This window comes from Mustela nigripes, chromosome X (assembly GCF_022355385.1).
Source record: "Mustela nigripes isolate SB6536 chromosome X, MUSNIG.SB6536, whole genome shotgun sequence".
Taxonomy (NCBI): domain Eukaryota; kingdom Metazoa; phylum Chordata; class Mammalia; order Carnivora; family Mustelidae; genus Mustela; species Mustela nigripes.
In genome coordinates, this window is record NC_081575.1 from 77,963,875 (window position 1) to 77,987,896 (window position 24,022).

The 24,022-nt window shown below is 39.9% G+C and overlaps 2 protein-coding genes and 1 long non-coding RNA gene across 5 annotated transcripts in view; 2 read left to right on the forward strand and 1 right to left on the reverse strand.

Annotated features, from left to right (window-relative positions):
• Positions 1 to 11,053, forward strand: part of WNK3 (WNK lysine deficient protein kinase 3) — a 169,660-nt gene extending 158,607 nt beyond the window's left edge. The window contains exons 22-23 of the mRNA XM_059385248.1: positions 1,189 to 1,391; positions 5,547 to 11,053. Coding sequence (XP_059241231.1) covers positions 1,189 to 1,391; positions 5,547 to 5,876 — 533 coding nt within the window. The 3' untranslated portion in view covers positions 5,877 to 11,053. The remainder of the gene's footprint in view (positions 1 to 1,188; positions 1,392 to 5,546) is intronic.
• Positions 11,054 to 14,007: 2,954 nt separating this feature from the next.
• On the reverse strand, positions 14,008 to 19,322 carry LOC132007727 (uncharacterized). The gene is made up of 2 exons (XR_009401424.1): positions 19,232 to 19,322; positions 14,008 to 14,225 (listed from the first exon to the last, which is right to left on the reverse strand). It is a non-coding gene; the product is annotated as an uncharacterized LOC132007727 (long non-coding RNA).
• Positions 19,273 to 24,022, forward strand: part of FAM120C (family with sequence similarity 120 member C) — a 123,081-nt gene continuing 118,331 nt past the window's right edge. For all 3 annotated transcript variants that reach the window (XM_059386008.1, XM_059386010.1, XM_059386009.1), the window contains exon 1: positions 19,273 to 19,965. In XM_059386008.1, coding sequence (XP_059241991.1) covers positions 19,273 to 19,965 — 693 coding nt within the window. The remainder of the gene's footprint in view (positions 19,966 to 24,022) is intronic.

The window sequence follows — 24,022 nt, forward strand, 5'->3', positions numbered from 1 at the left end:
TCTTGTTTAATAAAGTTCCTAAAAATGTTATTGTGCTTATATTTCACAACTGCATTTCCTAAAATTTATTTTATTTTATTTTTTAAAGATTTTATTTATTTACAGAGAGAGATCACATGCAGGCAGAGAGGCAGGCAGAGAGAGAGGGGGGAAGCAGGCTCCCTGCTGAGCAGAGAGCCTGATGCGGGACTCGATCCCAGGACCCTGGGATCATGACCTGAGCCGAAGGCAGTGGCTTAATCCACTGAGCCACCCAGGCACCCCCTAAAATTTATTTTAAATCCACTCCGTAAGTTTTGGCTTATAAATCAGAGGAATTGGAACTTTATGAATTTTTTCTATGAGAATGATTTAGCAAATGTGTAATAGTACTGAATAATTGAAAGATTTAGTGTGATGTTCAGATTAGGGAATTTTTTGCTAACAGAGACTTCTATAATTGATTTGCTTCATTTATTTGGACAACTTCTGTAATTGATTTGTTTCATTTCTTTGGACATCTTATGCTCTACAACTCATGAGGTTCATATACCATCTGTATTCTTGTTTCTGCCATTTGTTTATCATTAACAAACAAAAATATTGGTTAAAAAGTTAAATGAGATTCTAGTTTTCTGATACTTGTTTAAAGTCAGTATGGTATACTGAAAAGAGAGAGCATCCTCGTCTACACTTGAGCATTCCAAGTCTGAGTCAGCTGATGACTAATTGCAAGAATTGCAAGAACTCAGGCATGCCTTTCTTTTTCTGTGGCTCATTTGTCCATTATAAAACAAGTGGTTTGGATTAGACTTCTAAGATTCTTTTAAATTTTAACATTCTATGATTGTTTTTTAAAACTTCTGAGTATCTGAAGAAACCAATGTAAAGATTATAATTGGCACTAATGTTTTTAGAAAGAATAGAAATATTATATTTGACTTATAACTTATACCTTATTTGACTTATACCAAGGTGACCATATAATTTGCCATCCAACAAGAGAAAACTTTTGAGAGTTAAAGGTATACTGTTAATAATTACTCCAGGGCAACAGCTTTTAAACCAGGACTGTCTCAGATAAACTCAAATATCTGGTTATCCTATCTGTACCCCATATGTGGGGTTCTGTCAACTGCACTGTTGGCCAAAGAACAGTATTTATCACTTCTAATTCCATTTTTATGGTTTTACTGTTTTTTCTTCTAGATCCATTGTGTGTGGAAAGTAATGTAGCATCATGCCAGCAATCTCCAGCTAGTAAAAAAGGGATGTTCACAGATGACTTACATAAACTGGTGGATGACTGGACAAAGGAAACAGTAGGAAATTCTCTTATTAAGCCAAGTTTAAACCAACTCAAACAGAGTCAACACAAACTAGAGTCAGACAACTGGAACAAAGTATATGAGGTAAGTTGTTTTTACATGTTCCTCTTTATTTATGAGAACTAAAACCAGGGGCTCCTTGGTGGCCCAGTCAGTTAAGGGTCTGACTCTTGATTTCAGCTCAGGTCCTGATCTGATCTTGCAGTTGTGAGTTCAGGCCCCATGTTAGGCTCCACACTGGGCATGGACCTTACTTAAAAAAAAAAAAAAAAGAAAAGAATAAAACCGTAAAAATTGATTCACTTAGTCACTATGAGAGAATGGTGTGATTTGACAACATAGAGACTTTTATCCTTATCTAGATTCAGTATATCCTTGAGCAGATTATCTTTTAGACCAGGGGTCAGCAACCTTTTCCTGAGAAGGGGCCAGTTATTAAATACTTGCAAGTCATGTGGTTGCAACTAGTCAACTCTGTTGGAGGGCAAAAGCAGCCATAGACAAAACATAAGTGAATGCATGTGGCTTTATTCCATGAAAATTTGACTTTCAAAAACAGGTGGCAGGCTATAGGTTGCTGTCCCTTGTTTTAGACTTTTATACCCAAAAATCTAACCATCAAGTATCAAAAAGAAAGCATCTAGAGTGATGGTTAATTCAGTCCTGTGGTGCAAGAAGAGTTTGGTTTTGAGGAAAAGCTATCATATGTTGTATGTCAGTATTCTTAGAACTACTGAGTGATCTTAGTTGTTCATTTTTCAAAATAATTTTAAAGCTCTTTAAGCTAGAATATAATGAAAGGCATCTTAAATTCATGGGATGAGATGCCTAGTTAATTGCATATGGCTTTAGTCAGATGTACATGCATTTGAGATATGGAAAGATGTCCTCAGTGCATCTGGAATGGGAAGAAGGTAGGCTTAGAGAATAGTATATACAGTATTTGTTTAAAATTATGGACATTAGATATATGTATATACACATAGAAATAGGAAGAGCTATTAACAATATGTAGGATGGTGGAATTTGGGCCTTATTTTACTTTGTACTTCTCTGTGTTTGAGTTTTGTAAAGTATCACTTTTTCATGATGAGTAAATCTACTAAAATGTGAATCAGGGCTTAGAATCTGAACCCTCATAATTGAAAGAGATATATTTGTGTGTCTGTTTTTCTGTCATATTTGTGTACATGTATGTGTATATTTGTAGTCATTGCATGTGTTTGGTAAAGAGGCTGAAAATACAGTTAGTGTTAATGTTGAATAAAAATTTCAAAAGCCTAGATTTCCCAAAATAGTAAGCAGTATATTTCTTGGGGACTCTGTATTTATCTTACTCCTGGCACTGATTTATACACAGATAATATTACCATTGTAAACACTGGAAGTCTTTAGAGGCAAATTTCAAGGCATAAATGCATTGGTGTTGCCAGTGAGAGAGCCTCTGAGTACTCTGTGAATGGAGACTTTTGTTGACTAGTAGGGGGATGGTTTTTTGCAGCATAATGGGGGATTTTGGAGGGAAAATGAGTAGAAAATGGAGTATGAACAAAAGTAATTAAGGTCTTTAAACAGTTAATACCTACCTTAGAAGATTGCTGTGAGGATTAAATGAGGTAACACCTATAGAGTAACTAGCACAAGGTAGTAACTACTTTTGTATTTTGAGTTAACTTGATTACATCTTTTTGTGGAAAACTCATCTCATAACCTGATGTTCTTGCTTGTTACTGAGCTTAGAAAAATTGAAAAATAAGAAAATTTGTCACAATTATATTAGGCCCTTTACTATGTGCCAAGCCCCGTCCTAGACACTAGGTTTGATGAACAAAAACAAGTATGTGCCCTATCTCTTGGAACTACACTCTGGTGGGACAGTTCAACATGAACAAACATATAAATATAAAATTATAGCTATAATATGGACTACAAAGGAAAAACTAAGATATCATAGGTAAGAGATTTGATCTAGTGAAGGGAAGTCAAATTTCACCGAAAAAGTGCTGATTGAATAGAGATCTGAGGAATGAGTAGGTGTTAAGTAGGTGAAAAGGAGAGGGAATGTGATTCCAAGCAGAAAGAACAGCTTATGCAAAAGTCATGTATGGGTAAAGGGATCATGAGGGGACTGAAAATAAGCTAGTTTGGCTGAAGTGAAGAGAGCAGACAGGAGTTGGTATGCGGTCAATCTAAGGAGGCCAGGAGGGTCTTAAAAGTGGTGATGATAAGGAACTTTGTCTTTATTTTAAGAAAGAGGGGTAGCAGGAGGGAAAAAAAAGTTGTTAGCCGTTGAAGCCCTAGGGTTAACATCAAATTTGCTTTTCAAAAATATTACTCTGACTTGAAGCAAGAAGAAAGGATTATGGGGGAGGGGGAGGGTAGAAGTTGATAGATGAATTGAGAGTTAGTCACAGTAGTCTATATAAAGAGAAGCTGAGATAAAATTGAACAGATTCTAAGAAATGTTTAAGGGATAAAATGGAGGTGCCTGGGTAGCTCAGTCAGTTAAGTGTCCAGCTCTTGATCTCAGCTCAGGTGTTGATCTCAGAGTCGTGAGTTCAAGACCCATATTGGGTTCCACACTGGGCATGGAGCCTACTTTAAGGAGAAAAAAGGGACAAGATTTAGTGATGGAATGGATGTACATCAAGAGGAAAGTGGTCAAGACTAGGTTTCTGGCTGCCATTACTGGCTATCATTCCAGTGTACCATTCACAAGATGTGGAACATGCGTAGGCAGTGTGTTTTGGTAGAGGAAAGACTAGAGGTCATTTGAATCTCAAATTCCTTTGAAATATGCAGAAGGTTAAGTATAAGAAACCATCTCCAATTGTCTTTTTTAAAAATAAAAATCACATTATTGTTTGTAAAATAATGTTCATTGTAGAATTTAATAAGTGCAGAAAAGTACAAATCTTAAAATACCACCTTCAAATCCCACTACCTCTAAATAATTGTCACTAACTATAAACACCATTTCATATATCTTTCTATGTCTGTATATGTATACATGGAAATGACTTCATAAAAATGCAGTCATACTATATGTGCCCTTTTGAATCAGAGGTATTAAATTTTACTTTAATGGAACTAAAACACTGATATGAGGAAGAGATAACTGAATTTGAAATAAATGTGTTTTTTCACCACATGAGATACAGTCATTCATTATTGAGTCAAGCAAAAGCTTTTACTTTCAACGTTTATTTGAAAGGCTTTTAGCTTGACTAGTCAGCTTAAAAGAACTAAGCATTTGGGACTGATACCAAACTCTACTTTAAGTGAGAATTATTTACTTCCGTTTGACTTACTATTACTGTGTGCATAAAATTTCAGTAATCTTGATAGATGTGTGTAATCACAATAGGACATGATAAGGAGAGTCAGGCAGGAATATATTTTCACAGTACTGCCAAAAACATAATTGTCTTGAGTTTAAACTTCCAAAAATGCAATGGGAATTTTAGACTTTAAGGCAATGAGAAGTGGGTAGGGCAGTGACATTTGTTGAGCACCTAATGTATATACTAGACTCTTCCCCTGTGCCACACTATATCATGCTCGTCTGTGTCCAAAGAATTACCTATTAAGCTGGTCTGTGGTGCTGAATGAAAAAAATTCATGGGGCTAGCAGAAGGAAATAAAAATAGAAGAGTAGGGGCGCCTGGGTGGCTCACTGGTTTAAGCCGCTGCCTTCGGCTCAGGTCATGATCTCAGGGTGCTGGGATCCAGTCCCGCATCGGGCTCTCTGCTCAGCGGGTAGCCTGCTTCCCTCTGTCTCTCTCTGTCTGCCTCTCCATCTACTTGTGATTTCTCTGTCAAATAAATAAATAAATAAATAAATAAATAAAATCTTAAAAAAAAAAAAAAAGAAGAGTACTGCTACCATAAAGAAATGGACAGTATTAAACTGTGAACAGAGATTTAGCAGGGTCCTTGGAGTTAGCTGGAACTCTATTCAAATCCTCACCTCACTGTCAAGTTGCTTAGTGATATTGGGTGTCATCAGTTTTGAGCTTCAGTTTCTTTATCCAAAAATGCCTCCCTTAAAAGGCAGTAATGAAGAGGAAATAAATAAGGTATGCAACAATGCTTGGCACACAGAAAGGTGCTCCAAAAGTGGTAGCCTCTTATAGTAATAATAGAAATAGTAAGCCAGAAGGAATAGGAAGGAATATAGATGGGTAAAAGCATCGACCAAATGAACTGATCTTTTGTTTTTATTTTTGTTTTTGTTAGAATACTCCATCTACTATGGGCTACACACCAACATGGATTTCTTCTCTGTCCCAAATCCGTGGAGCTGTCCCAACCTCCTTGCCACAAGGACTCCCACTCCCTTCATTTCCTGGGCCATTATCATCATATGGAATGCCCCATGTTTGTCAATATAATGCTGTGGGGGGGCCAGGGTACCCAGTACAGTGGGTAGGAATTTCAGGAACACCGCAACAGTCTGTAGTAATTCCTACTCAATCTGGGGGACCATTCCAGCCGGGAATGAATTTACAGGCATTTCCAGCTTCATCAGTGCAGAATCCATCTGCAATCCCTCCTGGTCCCAAATGAATCAGAGTAGAGAGGAAGAAAAGGGAGATTTTTTTTTCAGAATTATTTTCAGGACACCTAAGATACTAAACGTTCTTCTTCTTGGTTCTGCCATATTTTCCCTCATTTAAGTTTACTTTTCCCTGAATTTTTGTTGTTGTTGTTCCATTATGGTATTTTATATAGCTCATCATTCTGTAGAACTGTGCAGTTTGTACATAGAGCACTGCACACAGAAATGTTTTTTCACTTCAGATCCTATCCTCTTTGATACTTGATTTTTTAAAAATACCGTTCAGAATGCTTTAATAAGCTCAGCTTGAGCATTACCATTTCCAGGACACTTTCCATGAATTGCTGAAAAGCCCCCATTTTTTACTGCTGCTATCTGCAGCTGGATGATACTTTAAAATGTATAAAAACTATTTAAATTGATATTCCCCAAATGTGGACGAAGTGAGACCCTCGAACAGCTGGAGTTTTATGGGATTCTTCACATGTTTATCTTAGGTTTACCTTTCCCAGAAGGCAGGGTAACTTGCTGCAGGAAACGTTTTGGTATATGAAATTAGAATAACTTTGTCAACCAATATAGACCATGAGCCCTTTTTAATGTGATTTTCTTCCCGTCGTCACAGCAGGAGGAGTGAAGCCTTGTTTTAGGTGAGGCGGAGAGAAAGGAAAAAACAGAACTGTAACAGTTCCTTGATTCTGCAGATACTGTAGCTGCTTTAGGATTTCAATAGTAATTCAAAGCAGCTATCTCCTTGTTTCTCATGTGCACACTACATTGTTTTTGAGCATCTGAGAGGCACTGGTTTGGCTTGCATTCTTTTGTAAGGGATATATTGCAGCTGATATGAATCTCATTTTGGGGGAATCTTGGTATTCCGAACAAAGAGGATTCAAGTTACACCTCTATTGATCCATTGTTCTGAAGTAAAATGTACTTGACACAGTAGGTTGTAGGTTTTGAGACTTAAACATGAAACACTGGCTTTACAGGGTTCTAAGGTGTGGGGTATACACTGTCCTGCAGTGAAAAGGTAGACCCTCAAAGGACACTATTTAAGTTGCCCTTAGCTTTTTTTTTGAGGGGGGGATTGCCATTTTTTTAGTTGTTATAATTTCTTGTTAGTATATATAGCATCCTAGATGATTTTAGATCTTACATGATTTTGGCAGCCTCTTTTTAGAATCTGAGAGAGATCACTGTCAAGTTGCACTTTACTGGGTTTTATCCAGTTTTAGAAGGAGGTGAGACAATGTCAAAATATACACTTTTTGCTTTTCAAGGAGGCTAACTATAATAATCCTAAAAGGCTGGTCACAGAGTTACCTAATGCTCAGTCTGTGAAACCCAAATAGAATTCTTAAATGGTATTAATCAACTATCACATCCACATGTTTGAAATACTTTTTACTCTGAAAATTTCAGGGTCATTTCTACCATACAATTACCTGATAATGAATTCTATCGACTGGTAACCATTCCATATTACCACCCAACATTTCTTTGAACAGATTTTCCCCCATGTTCCTCTAAAATTTTTACCCCATGAGCTTGCCAGGTAATGAGGAAAACTCAATAGGTATACTTTTTTTTTTTTTTTTTTTTTTTTTTCATAGTCTACTTTGTGACATTCAGTACCCCTTTTCAAAAAAGTGTGTCTGGTATTGCTTCCCTGAGGATCACACTAAACATCATAAAGATTTTGTCACTATCCTTTGGGGTGTCTAAGGCAGCATTTTCAGAATTGCTGTTGATAAGAGCCACAGTTTCTTTTCATAAATCATACTGTGGTTTGGGTGAGTCTCTTCTGTACAGATTCTTCAAATTTCTCCTACAGTATTGGTTTGCAAGTCGCAGTGATTTTAGGACATTAGTGTAATGCAAATACTTGCATTGCATTGTTTTCCATGTGTACAAAAACAATGCACCTAAAATCCGTAATTCTTTAAAACTGCTCGTGTTTCATTATAAGAGTTGGCTTTGTGTAATTACATTAAGACTTACAACCTATAAAGTGAAAATCCTGCAGGTTTTAAGATCCCTTCCTCTCTACATGTAATGCTTTTAAACAGTATATCCCAGGATGAAAAAAACCTCCATGGATGACATGCACAATTACATTTATTAATGGCTGCTCTACATCAAATGTCCCACATTTTGCCACCACCTCTGTTTTAGGTATGATTCATCATTCATTTGCCTGCAGACTTTTGCAGTGCCTTGTAATATTTAGAATCTTTTCAGATTTTTTGCTGGAAAGAAAAGTAGTCTTCTGAAGTTTGAAGATAGTGAATAGCATACTGCTGTCTCCATGCTGACCGCAGTAGTTGGATTAACATATGTTATGTATACATTATGTATATGTAACATGTATAAGTTTAAAAATACAGAAAAAAAGTGAGTTTGTGCAGAAATGAAAACAGTGTTATTCACATCACTGTGGGTTTTTATTTTTTTTCTCATTAAATGTTTGATTCAGATTATAGTCACTTTGACTGTAAATATTGGCTAGTTTTCTAAGTAGGGGTTTTACATTATTTCATAATTTTGCTAACTCATATAATAGTGCTGTTTTCATCCTTGCTGAGGTAATTTTCCTTCCCAAAAGCAGTTAACTCTTGAGGTGAAGCTCAGAAATTCCCTTCTTACTTAACAAAGAGCCTACTATATAACAAGGGCCTTCTACCCAAAACTGTCCTTTTCATTTTCCTTTTTGTAGGAGAAAGAGGTTGTACTAAACCATCCTACTTGTAAAGTTTATTTGGGGGATAGTCTGTATGTCCAACCTCTATGTTTACTTCTCAAAGTACAAGTCTGATGAATAGTACTGTATCTCCATATGTGGCAATGTGAGCATTTCATCATGAAGTACATGCTGCTATGTTTGTGAAGTTGGGTGTAACACCATAAGACTATGAAACCAGTATTGGTGTAAATCTAATGAAAATAACTCTATGTATATTTGTAGCAGTCTTGAATCTCTATTTAAGGTAATTTGCTGTAATATAACAAATATCCCTTTTGTTTTTCATCCTTTTCTTGCCAGTTTTATATCAAGCATGAATTCTCATGGTTTGACAGCAAAATTATCTGTGAAAGTTTAAAAGGCACTTTTCCGCTGTGATTTTTGGATTGAGTGTGGAGTGTTATGTACAATATGAAGGGATGTATCATTTTAGAACCCCAGATTTAACCCAGTCCAATTACTTTCGTTTATCTACCTCGTTTTCAGTGCTGTTTAGGGGTGCACAAGTAAACACTGCCTGTGAAACTTGCTTTTTTGCCTTGATTCTCAGTATTCTTTCAGGTTATAAATCTGGCCTGCCTCCTAGTCCCAGTGCTAAGCATGAGTTCGATATGAGAGGAACCACCACTCTGCCACCAATCTGTGTTTAAGTGATGAGAGCCATGTGCCTCTGCAGAATAAACTTTTGGGATCTGGGGAAGGAGAGCAGAGAAAGAAATCCAGCTGGTGGCAATGTAGGATTTAGTTTTAGGAGTCAGTCCTAAAAGAAATGGTAAGAAAGTATCTAGACAGTCCAGTGCCTGCAACTTTGCATCTTTTACTAAAGGTGCATTTCTTGTCTGTGTGCCTAAAGGGCTATGTGTTGAAATTGCTTTAACTATCACAGTGACATATTTGCTCAATCCTACAGCAGTGGCCTGTCATTCAGCATATTAGCATACTGCTAGGTATTTTCAGTGGTATTTTGTTACCTTAAAATGGCTGTATGCTTTTAGTTGAATTGTAGTTGGTGGTAACTATTTATTCAATCTCTAAAGTTTATTGGAGGCATTGACTTTCTTCTTTGCTGTCTTTACTGAAGGATGAAATGATGCATTCTTTTTCTTTTTCCAGAACACTCAGCTAATGTTTATAAGCCACATGTTCTTTGTTTCACATGGTTACTGTGTATAACACTACAGCATATTTAATGTTAGCAAATACTGTATTTCAGGCTTCATGCACAAATACATTCCTGAAATATATTTGGGATTCAGTTATTTAATCTTCTGTTTGGTTTAGAGAAACTTGAGATTTGAGGTGGGGTGCAGGCCATTTTCTAGAATAGATTGTTCATTTTTTCATTCTATAGTATATTGGGGACTTTTTTTTTATCCCCCTTTGGTTTTGAAGATGAACCGGTGGGGGGTTGTTGTGTAGAAAAGGCCATTGATTTGATAAATGTAATTTCTGATAATCAGTTTTGTTTTTTTAAACCAATACAGGCTATAAAATTGTGACACTCAAACTTGGTAAAGTCCTTTGAAATTAGTATGAAATTTTGACAGAGCCAAATGCTTTCAGTTCACCATGGAAACAGTCTTTTTATGTGAAGGATCAACACAAACATTGGTCAGGGTTCTTGATAGCCAACATAGGAAGGGGCCTGGCATAGTGCTTAGGTGACACTGAAGTTATTTTCAAGTGAGATAGTTGGAAGAGTGTACAAACCGACAGTTCCCATTCTGGAAGGTTTTCTCTTAATTTAAAAAAAAAAAAAAGGCTAAAAGTCAAGCAAGAAGGGAAAAGAGAAACTGGGCTCTTGAGAAAAAAAAAAATGTGCCAGTGTAAAATAAACTCCTAAATGCGTGCTTTGTCATCCTTCCCGTTGTTTTTTTGTTTGTTTTGTTTTGTTTTTTAAGTTACATTTCTTTTCCACTATAAGTTAAGATTTCAGATTGAGGTTTGTGGGCCAGACCATACCCTCAGCAGAAATAGTGACTGATCGGAAAGTGCAGTTGTTCAAGGTCTGTCATGCTCAATCACTTAAAGCTGTAACTTGTTTGATATGAATATTAAGCATGTAGACCTAGTGCAGCATGGGAGCCACTCAGGAAGTTTATGCATTTAATAAACTTTCATGCATAATTTGCTATGAAGTATGCAGAATTTCAGCCACTTCTTTACACTTAACATTTAGTTGTATATGCGAATTCTCCTTTCTTAATTGGGGAATGTAGCATTATATAGAAAGAATGTTAAATTTAATTTTAATCCTTCTTGACATTAACCTTTTTTTTCCTTTGGTAAACCAAGTGATCTGCCTTTAAGCAGTCAACTGATTTTGGTTCTTTGAAACTGTGATTTTTATTTCATTTGTACCCAGCCATTGTAAGTATTTTGTTTTGTTTCTTGGAAATTTTGTTTTGAAACAGAAAATAAAGGCTGTGTAATAAAATGAGTATGGTATCTTATTAAAATGCTTTCATAGTCACTGCAGTCACCTGGCTTAAACTGGTTCTTCATTTAACAAATGTAATTTTTAGGAGATTTAAAAGATTTAGTCCTATAGATTATGCTGGCTGAACAAATTAACCAAGCCATCGATTATCTCTTGATGTATATAGCGCTAGCAAATTTTGAGTTGTACCTGTTCTCCACTCTTATCAATGAGCTATAATTATAATACTCACTATGATTTTTCTAAGTACCTGTTGTGTTATTTAGGCTTTTACCTGTGATATTTTTAATTCAAAAAACAATCCTATAAGCTAAGTCTTACTATCTCAACTTACAGAGAAAATTTATGGATCAGAGAGATTAAAGAGTTTGGCATGGTTAACACAACTAGGAAATGGTGAAGCCTGGACCCAAACCTAGTTCTGTCTGACTCCCAAGCTCATGGGAAAAACCCCAGGCCATACAACTCTCAGATACACTGTTGGAAAAATAATCCACATACATTTACATTAAGTTTCCATCTATTAATCAGGATTAGTAGGTGCTCTTTTTAAATGTCTTTCATGAGGTTATATCCAGTGCTTGTTTCATCATTTCAGGAATAGAACTGTGTTTATGGTACAAACAGGAATTCAAAATGTGCCCTTTGCACAAACTTAAGGAGATTTCCTTTCATGTTGACAATGTTTATGGTGCATGTTTAGGGAAAAAAGTATATTTGGAAATTTCCCTTCCACATCTCTCATTTACTACACTGCAATGACTTAGGAAACTGCCAAATGAGGTCCGATCACTTATTCACTCGATAACTTAGAAGAACTGAGCATATATTTATGCAACCAGCCCTGGAGGAAGAGTTAGAGACCTGTCAAAAATACCCAAGGTTAGCTGAGGATTTTAAAAATATTTTTAGGGGTGCCTGGGTGGTTCAGTTGGTTGAGCATTTGCCTTCAGTTTGGGTTAATACAGATAGACTCTTTAGAGTCCAACAGACCCAGATTTGTATTCTGGCTTTGTGAACTTGGGAACACTGCTTAACTTTTCCACTTTGATTTCCTTTTCTATAAAAAGGATAGCTGCCTCAGTCAGGTTGTTTCCAGACTAAATGAAAAAGCAAAGAGAGGGCTTAGCACTATACCTTGCACGTAGTAGGTGTGCTCAAATAATAGTAATGACTGCTCAAGGGACCTTACATTATCACTATTTTAAGAGAAGAGGAAACAGGTGACAAAACTGAACCCAACCGGTGAGTCAATGTGAAATCTGTTGGTGGAAGAGATTAGGTATTGGCCCCAAAGGTCCTAGATGATGTAAGAGTGAGGTCCAGAGGTGAAAGTGTTTAAGTTGGGGAATAAGACAATATAAAACCCACTTAAAATGTGCATCACTGGGGCGCCTGGGTGGTTTAGTGGGTTAAAGCCTCAGCCTTCAGCTCAGATCATGATGCCAGAGCCCTGGGATTGAGCCCCAAGTCGGGCTCTCTGCTCAGCAGGGAACCTGCTCTCCCCCCCTCCCCTGCCTACTTGTGATCTCTGTCTGTCAAATAAATGGATAAAATCTTTTAAAAAAAATCCTTTAATTTGGCCTTCATTTAATATTGCAAAAGCTCTATATGAAAATAATTTGAGGAAAAAAATGTGTATCACTAGATAAAAGAATGAGATGGCAGAATTGTCTGTGCCTAAAGTGTTTTGAAGGAGTTGAAGAAGTAGTAGTGGTAGGAGTAGTAGTAGGGGAGAAGGAGGTGCGGTCACACAACAGAAGCTCAAGACAGAATTGAAGATGTACAGCATAGGTAATGGTCCGAATAGGAGCAGGACCTTGTGATAGATAGATGAAGAATTGCAAAGGACTAGCTGGCATGCATGTTACTAATGAAGAAATAACCTCAGAAATTAAACCAGTATTTGTAAGTTTTCTCCATTACAGTTCAGAGGTTCTCAACCCTGACTGCATATTAAAATCACCTGCCTGGGGAGCTACATAAAGCACAACAATGTGAATGTACTTAACACTATTGCACACTCAAAAATGGTGAAGATGGTAGATTTTGTTTTATGTATTTTACTGCAATTTAAAATAATATGTCTTTGTCCCATCCCTACAACCAGTACTGTTACATCCACATATTAATATAATTAGGGTTGAGAACCACTGTCATTGTTTACTAATCAAATGACTTCCCTGCCTGCTATTAGAGAGTTGCTGGTTCAAGAAAAACAAGAAATATGGCAGCCTCATTAGACCTTCTAATTAACTATTTCCTATAACCATATGAGCTTATAGCCTCTCAAACAGGCCCCAAGGTTCTGGGCAATAGAGAAAGCTATGTGGGCCCCTTGCAGACACTGAAGAGCTAGTTGCTATTTAAGTGTAAGATTCCAGAAGATTGAGTCCAGTGTGAACTCTCCATGCATACTCCTTATGCTTCTCTCCACTCTTCATGATAAGAATGAACATTAATTAGGTGCGTACTGTGCCACTTATTATGCTAAGCACTCTACATCATTTAATCTCCATAAGCTTCTGAGGTAAGTATCCATCTCCTTTCTAATCTCCTCGGCTGCCAAAAACTGCTTTCTCCCAGTGTCCAGCTTTATTCCTGGCATGTAGTAGGGACCAAATCTGTTGAACGAATTAATGATTTCTATTTCACATTCTATCACACAGATATTAATGATATCTATTTCACAGATACAGTAGGGATCAAAAGGCTAAGTAACTTGTTAAAGTTAGATAGCTAATAAGGAGTTGAACTAATATTGGAACCCAGACCTTGGCTCCAAAGCACGCACCTTAAATACTGTTCTGTGACATCTACTATCCCCTTCTGCTTTCAGGGCTTTGGCCTCTGTTATCTCTACTTTCTCTGGCCTTTTGAGCATCGAGTTTCTCCTGTATTAGGTATGTTAAGACTCTTGTGTACAAGTAATAGAAATCCAATTTGAACAAGCTTAAGCAAAAAGAGGAATTTATTATAAAGATGGTGGTGTCTCACAAAACCCAGGGATAATGCAGATGGACCTGAGGAACATATAAATAAAATGGTTGAATGCAGCCAGGATTTTTCACTCTTCTCCAGCTCAGTCCCAAATTCTCTGTGAAGGTACATAAAGGATGGCTCCTGCTACAACCATGAGGATAAGGCAGAGAAGGTGGTAGAAAAGGGGTGCTGGGAAGACAAAACAACAGATGTTTACCTATACTCCTCTTAACTGCCCATAAACACATGCCATTTTCCCCATATCTACAATTCCATAAATGCCCATACCTAACAGAATCCATGGTTAAGTGCAAGTCACTTGCAACTTCTGCATCCAGAAGCAACAGCATAGGATAGACATGCCCCTTCCTCATCTACTTCAGTGACAACCTAAATGTGGCTCCTTTTGATCCTGCAACCTTTAGTAAACTTAACTGCAACCAATAGATCTAACATGAGGAATACAGAAATAGATTAACCACCATTAAAATCTGTTTTACCTTTTAGGAAATAATAAACCATTATTAGCCACCAGGTCCAAGTATGCACCATTTTCCACCCGGATAGGAATAAAGGAAATCAATTACAGGCATAGAAAAACTTTTGGGGGGGCACCTGGGTGGCTCAGTGGGTTAAAGCCTCTGCCTTAGGCTCAGGTCATGATCTCAGGGTCCTGGGATCGAGCCCCGCATCAGGCTCTCTGCTTGGCGGGGAGCCTGCTTCCTCCTCTTTCTCTGCCTGCCTCTCTGCCTACTTGTGATCTCTCTGTCAAATAAATAAATAAAATATTTAAAAAAAAACCTTTTGGGAGTCAATTTACTAATGCACCTTCTCACTTAACCATCTGTACTTGGACCTATGGCATGTTCTAAAAGAGCAGTGATTCTCATGCTTGAGAGTGCATTCCAGTCACCTGGAGGGGAGAGACCAGTGAATACTTTTCTCAACACAAACACTCCCTTCAAACACCTGCGCCAAGAGACTTGACTCCCTTCAAACACCTGCACCAAGAGACTTGACCAAACTTAGTATGGCTTCTAGCAGCCTAAGGCTGGTTCCTGGGATGACCCATTTCCTATCTGGAAAGCTCAGGGCTGTTGCTCTAGCCAACACTTAAAGATAGGAACCTGACTTCCCTTTTTTAGAGCATTTACTAAAAAGGGCTTACAATTGTTAGTTCTTCCCCTCCCCCCTTGAGATGTGTTATGTATCTCTTACAGCTCAGAAAGATATTTCTTAAGGACCTGAGGGCCGTTCCTTTGAAATGTAATCATCAGGAAGGCTAGAGCCTCTATCTTGAAGTCTCTGTTGGAATAGCACCCTAACTTTGATAATTGCCAGCTAGCAGACCTACCTCGCCTAATCGCTTTTGCACTCTTACCCACTTTTTGTAATTTTTTCACTTCCCTGACTCTACTTGAGCCCCTGCCCCGTCTTTCTCTGTCCTCCCTCATCCTCCCTTTAAAACACCCAGTCACCTCTGCACAAGTGGGAAGAGAGCCCAGCTTTTTCCCCTACTGGTTACAGAATAAAATCTGTTCTCGCTGCCTTTTTTTAAAATTTTATTTCAAGTTTTTATTTAAATTCTAGTTAACATATATGGTAAAATTGGTTTCAGGAGTAGAATTTAGTGATTCGTCACTTACATATAACACCCAGTGTTCATCACAAGTGCCCTCTTCACCCAGCTTTCACTGCTTTAACTAATGTCCAGTTTTATCTTTGATATTACTTAAAACACAGATTGCTGGCCCCTCTCACAGAGTTTCTGATTCTACAGGTCTGAGGTGAGGTCTGAGAATTTCTGAGTTTGTAGGTGATGCTGATGTGCTGGTCCAGGAACCATACTTTGAAAATCACTGTTTACGGTCCCTATCCACTAGATAAAAGATTTTCTGGTGAGACAACTTCCTCAAAATTCATTTGACTGCCTGTGGATTTCATTTGAGGGGACTCAGAATGCTAATAACAAGTCCAAGATCTAGACAAGATCTAAAAATCTTGTCAAAGTATTCTCTTCGAATCTTCAGATCTACTAAAGGGAATAACCTGGCTCATCATGTTGCAGGTTCTATCTCTTAGCGCTCTACCTAATGATTCGGCTTATTCCCTCTGGCATTCTGCTCAAGGTCTCCAGTTCAGAGCCTAGGTAGATGATAATAGGCTGAGTTCAAAGCTATGAGGTGTCTTTCTCTGTGTCTCTAAAGATTTTATTTATGAGAGTGAGAGTGTAGGAGAGGGAGAAGCAGACTCTGTACTGAGCACCCAGCCCAACACGGGGCTTGATCCCATGACCCTGAAATCACAGCCTGAGCCAAAATGAAGAGTCTGGCGCTTAACTGACTGAGCAACCCAGCCACCCCATCCCTCTTTTCTAATCTTCTTTGGGTGTGTTACAACTATCCTCTCTTCCTTGCATTCCAGCTGAATGCATTTACAGAGGGAGACATCATCACACTTGGGGGATTTCGAAAACAAGGAATCCATAAGGCTTATACAGATAACCTCATTCCAATTACCTAGATAGCAATTTCCTAATCAGTGAAACATTTGACATGAGAGAGTTCTACTGCTCTAAGTCAGCAAAGCCCACAAAAATTGAACACTCAGCAATTGCACATTTCTTGATACAGGCAGAAGGGCTGCTCTGTTTTGAGTCCCAAGAGCAATGAGCAACTGCTTCACTGCCAAATACCACAGAATGCCAACTTCCTGTTAACTGATGTGGGAGATCTCCAGTCTCTGCCAGTTCCAGATTTTAGGGTCTGTAAGTTGTCACACTCCATTTCCCATATCAGTTCTTGAAGGGTGTTCTTTCTTTATTTATTTATTTAAAAAGATTTTATTTATTTATTTGTCAGGCAGAGATCACAAGTAGGCAGAGAGGCAGGCAGAGAGAGAAGAGGAAGCAGGCTCCCTGCTGAGCAGAGAGCCCGATGCGGGGCTCGATCCCACCACCCTGGGATCATGACCTGGGCCGAAGGCAGAGGCTTTAACCCACTGAGCCACCCAGGCACTCCGAAGGGTGTTCTTTTTGTGTGTATATGTGTTTTTGTTTTGTCATAAGTAGTTTCTAACCCAATTCTGCCTGAAAAATAGTAATAGTAAGGATATAGGGTTGCCTCACAAGACCAAAAATGCTTCAGGAATGATAAAGAACCTGGAACTTAAACATGAAGACTATCTCTCATTTCTGTGCTGGGAATCTGCATTTTTCTTCCCTTTCTATAGACCAGTATATTTTACTTCTGTCCCTCTGTGGTAAAACTGCTGACAGCTTCCAAGTTTTATGTTTAGAGAAAAACTGATCTCTGGCCCAATTCCAATTTTCTAGGGAATGAGATTCTTTTTTTTCTTTAAAGAGTTTATTTATTTTACAGATGGAGACCACAAGTAGGCAGAGAGGCAGGCGGGGTGGTGGGAAAGCAGGATCCCCGCTGAGCAGAGAGCCCGATGCAGGGCTTGATCCCAGGATCCCGGGATCATGACCTGAGCCGAAGGCAGAGGCTTTAACCCACGGAGCCACCCAGGCGTCCCCAGGGAATGAGATTCTAATTGACCCAGCTTGGATTATTTGCCTGCCTTTGTACCATTCAGCTATGGTTATAAGAACATGGCAGTTTTTGCTGTAACTCTGTCAATGGTAGGAGGGTCAATTCTCAGAAAATGAGGGTTGAGAGACAATCCAATAGGTGTTTACTGTACTAGAAAACCTCTATTCTTTCCATCTTTCATCCCTTCAAGCCACTGTGCTCTCCTTTCACTGCTTGTTTTCAAGAGTTATCTGTGTGCACTGCTTCACCATCTATTTATTCCTTGCCAGTCTAGCTTGTTCTGTCTTGTTCTTTTATGATAAATTCCTTTATGGAGTTTGAAGCATTTTCAGCTTTTGAATCCTACTAGACTGTTCTCAAACTTCATTCATCTTGACTACTCTTGGGTTCTGCACTTCTGCATTCTAACTCTGCCTGCTATTACCTCCCATCTTTCATTATGTTCCAAGCCAGATATGGCTACTACTTATCATTATAAAACAGATCTTGTTTTCTGCCCTCCTCCCGCTAAAAGAGTGGGCCCTAAAAGCCAGTTACTGCTACCTCAGAATCAACTGAGAAGCTGAAAATCTATTTTTTTTTCTAAAATTCTGTACATCTGCAATTGTAGCCCTTGCAATTACTCTGCAAGAGCTCCCTGACAGATTCACAGTGAGATTTGGAAACAAAGATCCTAACTATACGATGCTGTAGCTCAGTGAATAGTGGAAAGGTACAACTTGCAGTTTAATCTGTGTTGGTACTTATTCCCTGACCAAAAACTTTCTGAAAAAAAAAGTGATACTCAATTTCATTTTGTCTCTGCATTGGGTTGGGCAAATAATGTCGATTTCACCACTCATAAATTGGGGTCAACAACTCTTCGAAGAATTACGGTGTTAAAAGTTACGTGGGTTACTACAGAAATATTGGTTAGCACTTAAATTTCATATGTCCCATCTCATTCATTAAAAACTACGCATATTATACCCCCCAAAGGAAAACGCTCCCTCCTAGCGAATTTTAGCGTTGTTTAGCTGATCTCAATTAATCCACGCTACTTCCTTTCCCATGATGCATCACTTCTCCCCCCAAACTCCTTTTCCTGGGAAAGGCGGTAAATATCCTGAAGCAACTCGGCGGATAGAGGGAATTGGAGTGCAAATCCTAAACACATATCACTCCCCGCCATCTTGGATCCTGTGAGCGCTAGGACAGAAAGAGGTGGTAATCTTGTTCCTGGACTGCACCCTGAGGCCATAAAGAAGACTACAACTCCCAGGATGCCCCTCCGCCCTGCCCCGCTCCCCCTCCCGTAGCTGGAAAGCGTGTACCATAGAGAAGACGAGACAACATGGCTCCCGAAGGTGGAAGGAAGAAGCTTCACCCCTTTTGAAGCGGTGAAGAGCGGCCGGTGAGGGGGGGGGGGTAGAGAAAGAAGTCAGTAGACCCTGCCATTGCTTTTATCCTCCCAGCCTCTCCTAAATCGGGTCGGCCTTACCCCTTCTCCCCACCCAAATCCGATCTGTGGTCTCCTCCCCCCCCCCCCCCCCTCCCCTCGCTCGCTCACCCCCCCCCTAGGGAATCCTTTGCCCGCCCCCTCGCCCCCCGCGGAGTGCGCACGCGCCCGCCCCCAGCTTCGCGCCCAGATCGCCGCCTAACCTGCTCGCGCAGCCGCTGTCTTGTCTGCCCACCGACGAAGCATGGGCGTACAGGGCTTCCAAGAGTTCCTGGAGAAGCGCTGTCCCGGGGCCGTGGTGCCCGTGGACCTCCTCAAACTCGCGCGCACGGTCTCGCGCCAGCAGCAACAGCACCAGCATCGTCAGCTGCCGCCTACGGCAGCACTAGCGCCCGGGGCTCCACGCGCCACCAGCGGCTCCGCGCCTCTGCAACCGCCGCTCCCGCCCGCTGCCTTGGGTGCCTACTCCGGGGGCGCGGGGCCGACTCGGCACCATCACCCCGCTCACCACTTCCACCACCACGGCCAAGCGCACCCTGGGCTGCACCCGCCGCTGCCGCCGCCGCCCCCTCCGCTGCCCGGGGCCCGGGTGCTTGTGGACGCGGGCTCGGCGCTTCCGCGGCTTTATGGTGGCTACCAGACGGACTGGGTGTGTGGCGGCCAATGGAACGCCATGCTGGGCTACTTGTCAGCGCTATGCCAGGCTTGTGCCTATCCCGGCGGCGACGGCCTGGAGCTGGTGGTCATGTTCCCCGGGGGCCTGGGAAAGGACCGGCTGGCCGAATGGGGCCGTCGGTGCCAGGCCGAACGGCAGACAGCGCAACTGATCGTGGGACACGTGGGCAACAAGGGCACCCCTCCTCCACGGGCCTGGTTCCTGCCACCGGCCTGCCTGAGCCACTGCGTGAGGCTAGCACTCATCCGCTTCCGGGTCAAGGTGAGGGAGGGGCCGGATCTTAAATAATATGCCCCACACCTATTCCCTCCCAGCTAAACACCTAACCACCCACCCGCTAACCTGTCCCCCATCTACTCACCGCCTAATCAGCTAATTCACTTGCCTAACCTTTATCATTTTATCCATCTACCCACCCTTTCATACCCCCCCCTACTGGTTCGCTCACCAACACAACCACATCTACCCATGTCATCCCAGTAACTCCCCTTACCTTCATTTATCCAGTGGCCTGTCTCTGGGTTTTAGCCAAATTTCTTTTGTGATCCCATCTTTCTCCTGCTGTCTTTTACCTCAAGCTGACATGCCTTTTTCCACAATTCTCTACTTGGCATCTCTCTTACGTATGTCTCTTTCCAACCTGGCAACAAATCAGTTAAGCAGATAATGGAATACTTTTTTTATACAACTTCCCCCCCCCCATTTTGACCCTGTGCGTTTTTTTGTTTTGTTTTGTTTTTTTTTTTACCCATCTGTTCATTCAGGCTTTTTCATTTCAACATGCCTCTAGCTCCTCCTGCCTTAACTAAAACAAATTAAAAAAAAAAAAACCCACTGATTCAGTCACTGTTCAACAAGTGTTAGACCACTGAGAGTGAGGGGTTTAAGGGACTGTGAAACATGGTTTCCTGCCCTTGGAAAACCAAATATATAAACATGAAATATATTTAATGGTATAAGTGTGTATGTGATTATGCTTTATGGTACAGACTGTAATACAAAATCTGTGTGTGGGAGGGTTTATCTATGGGCTAAAAGGGTCAGGGGAGACTTCTTGAAGAAGATGGATCTCTAGTTCTTCAGGGATGGATTGGATTTGAATGGGTTATGGGTTTGGGAGGGCTACTTTAAGTGGGAGAAAGAGAATGAACATGAGCAAAAAGGAATATCAAGCACGTGAGGCCCAATGGGTAGTTAAATCCAAACTCTGCATGTAGTTGGTCACTGCATATGGGGCCTAGAGAAGAGCTTGGCAGCCTTCCCCAGTTCTTGGCACCATTCCTGTTGGCTCTGTTGCTTTCCCATACTCTTAGGTTTCAAGTTCTTACGTGTGGAGAATAGCAAGGCTTGAGAAGTAAAGGAAGTGGGCAGGAAGAAGAAACAGTAGTACAGGGTTGGGTAGGACAAAACCTCAAACCCATTTTCCAACCAAGGCTCTTGGGTATGTGGTCACAATTGGAAGACAGTACAGGGAATTGTGAGAATCATAAAGAAATGGTCCTGGGTGGAGTAATGTGGAGGAAAAAAATCTCATCTGAGAGACTGGAAGACCTGCATCAAGAAGCTTGCAGTGGTCATAGAGTTTGTGACTACAGTCCATTCATGCTAGAACTTGTGCACATCATCAAATCTGTGTCTGGATTGGATAGATTATAGCTGTTTTTAATAACAAAATTTTTAGTAAAGAGCTATCTCAAACATACAAAGTAGCAAAAAAAAAAATAGAACATTCATTTGTTTGCCTTCCTGAATGAACATTTTTCAATAGATTGTTCATTCATAAGGATTCTTTTTACTTTGTTTTCATTGCTGCCACCCAAGCTTTAAGGACTTTTGACCTCGGTGTCACTATTAACCTGGTTGCTGGTGACAGTGACTGACTATATGTGCCAGGCGCTAATCTGTGTGCGGTAACAACAAAATTATTTCATTTGATCCTCACAATAACCTGTGAGGCAGTATTATCCCTGTTTTCCAAATAAGAAAGTAAGGCACAGGAGGTTTAGAAAGTTGCCCAAAGTCACCCAGCAATAAACGGCAGAGCTGAAATTCCAGGATTCATGCCGGGGCAGTCTGACTCCAGAGCTCGTGATCTTAACAACAGTGCTCTAAGACAAATCTAAAGTGCCAATGTGATTATTAGATCCTTCCCATACTCACCTAAAATCTTCCCTGGTTCCTGGTAAAGACATGTCTGAGTCATTTATTTATATTCATTTATTGCTTGCTATAGGCTAGGTACTATGCCTGTTGCTGAGGATTCACACGTAAAAAAGGGAATCTCAGTACTTATGGAGGTCAATTTAGTAAAAGACAAAACCAAGTTGTAGATACTGTGAGCCAATTGCAATTGATGAAAAATATGCCTTATTTTAGTAAAGAGCTATCTCAAACATCTCAGTACTTAACCATGCCCCCCTCCAGGGGGCATGGTTAATTTTGAAGGAGGGTTTGAAAGTTGGGAAAGGCTTCACAGATTGGGCTGAGCCTTGAAAGAGGGCTGGGAAGGATATAGTTCAAGTAGTGGAAAAGGATGTGGAAATATAAATGGCCAGCCATGAGATCTGAATGGATTTTGATTGTAGGTTGGCAGGAGAGTTAAACACTGAGTGTGGATTTGTGGTTTCCAAACTTTGTTCATGCACTCTATCAATCAAAAGTTTTGAGAAGCAGCCTTACTATGGCATACCAAAATTCTCTTACACAGCCTCATTTTTAATCCCAGTAGTTCATCCTAATAAGATGGATTGATAAACCAAGTATAGTGAAAATAGTAGAATCTCAGTGGTGGGTGTTTGTGTGCTCACTGCAAAATTTCAACTTTTCCTATTAAATTTTTCATAATACAATATTGGGGGAAAAAATCCCAACGGTCCTGAGAACAACCATTTGAGGAATATATAAATTTTATTCCCTATGCTAGATTGTAAACAGATTCTTTGATCTTTTCATATTTTCCATAATGTCCTGAATATTTTAGGTTTAGGATACAGTTTTTTTACCCCTGAATGAATAGGTCAATAACTCTAAGAGAGTGGATTGTAGGGAGTAACTTTTAGAAAATGTGTAGTGTGGGTCTTAATATAGTGGATTTAAGACTGGCTCCAAAATCATATTTGTGAAGTATCTGTAGTTGTTCTCAGTGAATGAAGTTCTCTTTCCTGGTTCTGGTTGGTGATTTTTATTGTTGGAGTGAAGGAGAGCTTCTTGGTTTATAGTACAGATTTAAAAAGTATTGGTTGATAACTGATCATGGTTTGCCTATATAGAGGAGTGTTCCACTATCTTGAAGATAGCAGTTTTTCACTTTGGGTGATCTGCATGGCTACATTTCTTTCAACTGAACTGCTAAGTGCTTCAGAACAAAACCCACTACTTTATTTTTCCTCCCCTTGGTTTTGTTCTTCAGCCTAGGCCACAAAATTGGGCTTTATTCCTAATCTCATTTTCATTTGTAATTGAGAAAATAAAGGTTGAGGGATTAAATAAAAGATAAATTGCTAGGTTGTCCGTTTAGCTTTAGACAATGTAAGACTTCCCATGAGAAGATTCAGCGTATATTATTGGCATAAACTTTGTCATTTGGTTGGTTTCTTTAGTATGTTCTGCAAACCTTTGTAGTGCCAAAAGTTAATGGCAGGAAAATTAAGTAAACTGACCAGTTGCTAGCCTGTTCTCTCTCTCTTTTTTTTTTTAAGATTTTATTTATTTATTGGACAGAGAGAGAGATCACAAGTAGGCAGAGAGGCAGGCAGAGAGAGAGGAAGGGAAGCAGGCTCCCCGCCGAGCAGAGAGCCTGATGTGGGGCTCAATCCCAGGACCCTGAGTTCATGACCTGAGCCGAAGGCAGAGGCTTAACCCTTTGAGCCACCCAGGTGCCCCTAGCCTGTTCTCTTCTTAAGGGTCTGAAAAGTAGAGCAGCCAAAAGCAGTTTTAGATTGTAGTTTGGGAGATGACACGGGTGGTTCTGGGGATGAGTGTTTTGTTTTAATAGTTAATGTACATTAGAAAAAAAAGAAAACATCAAACCCACCACTTCACAGTTATAATTCTTTAGAATGGGACCGTTAAAAACGAGTTGATTTAAAGAAGAGCATTAAGTTGCAGTACTTGGATGTGGCAGAAATCATGTTGGTGGTACAAGAATGATCAAAGTTTTGAAAAGTCTGACCAAAAGCTGATGACATTTTATGCTTTCATTCTCTGAAATACAGTAGAGCAATGGCTGCTGTACTTCTGGGTTATTTATTTACCCTTAGTCATAGACACATTCTGAAAGGTCAGGGACACTTCTAGGTGCTCTAATGGTAGGAAAAAT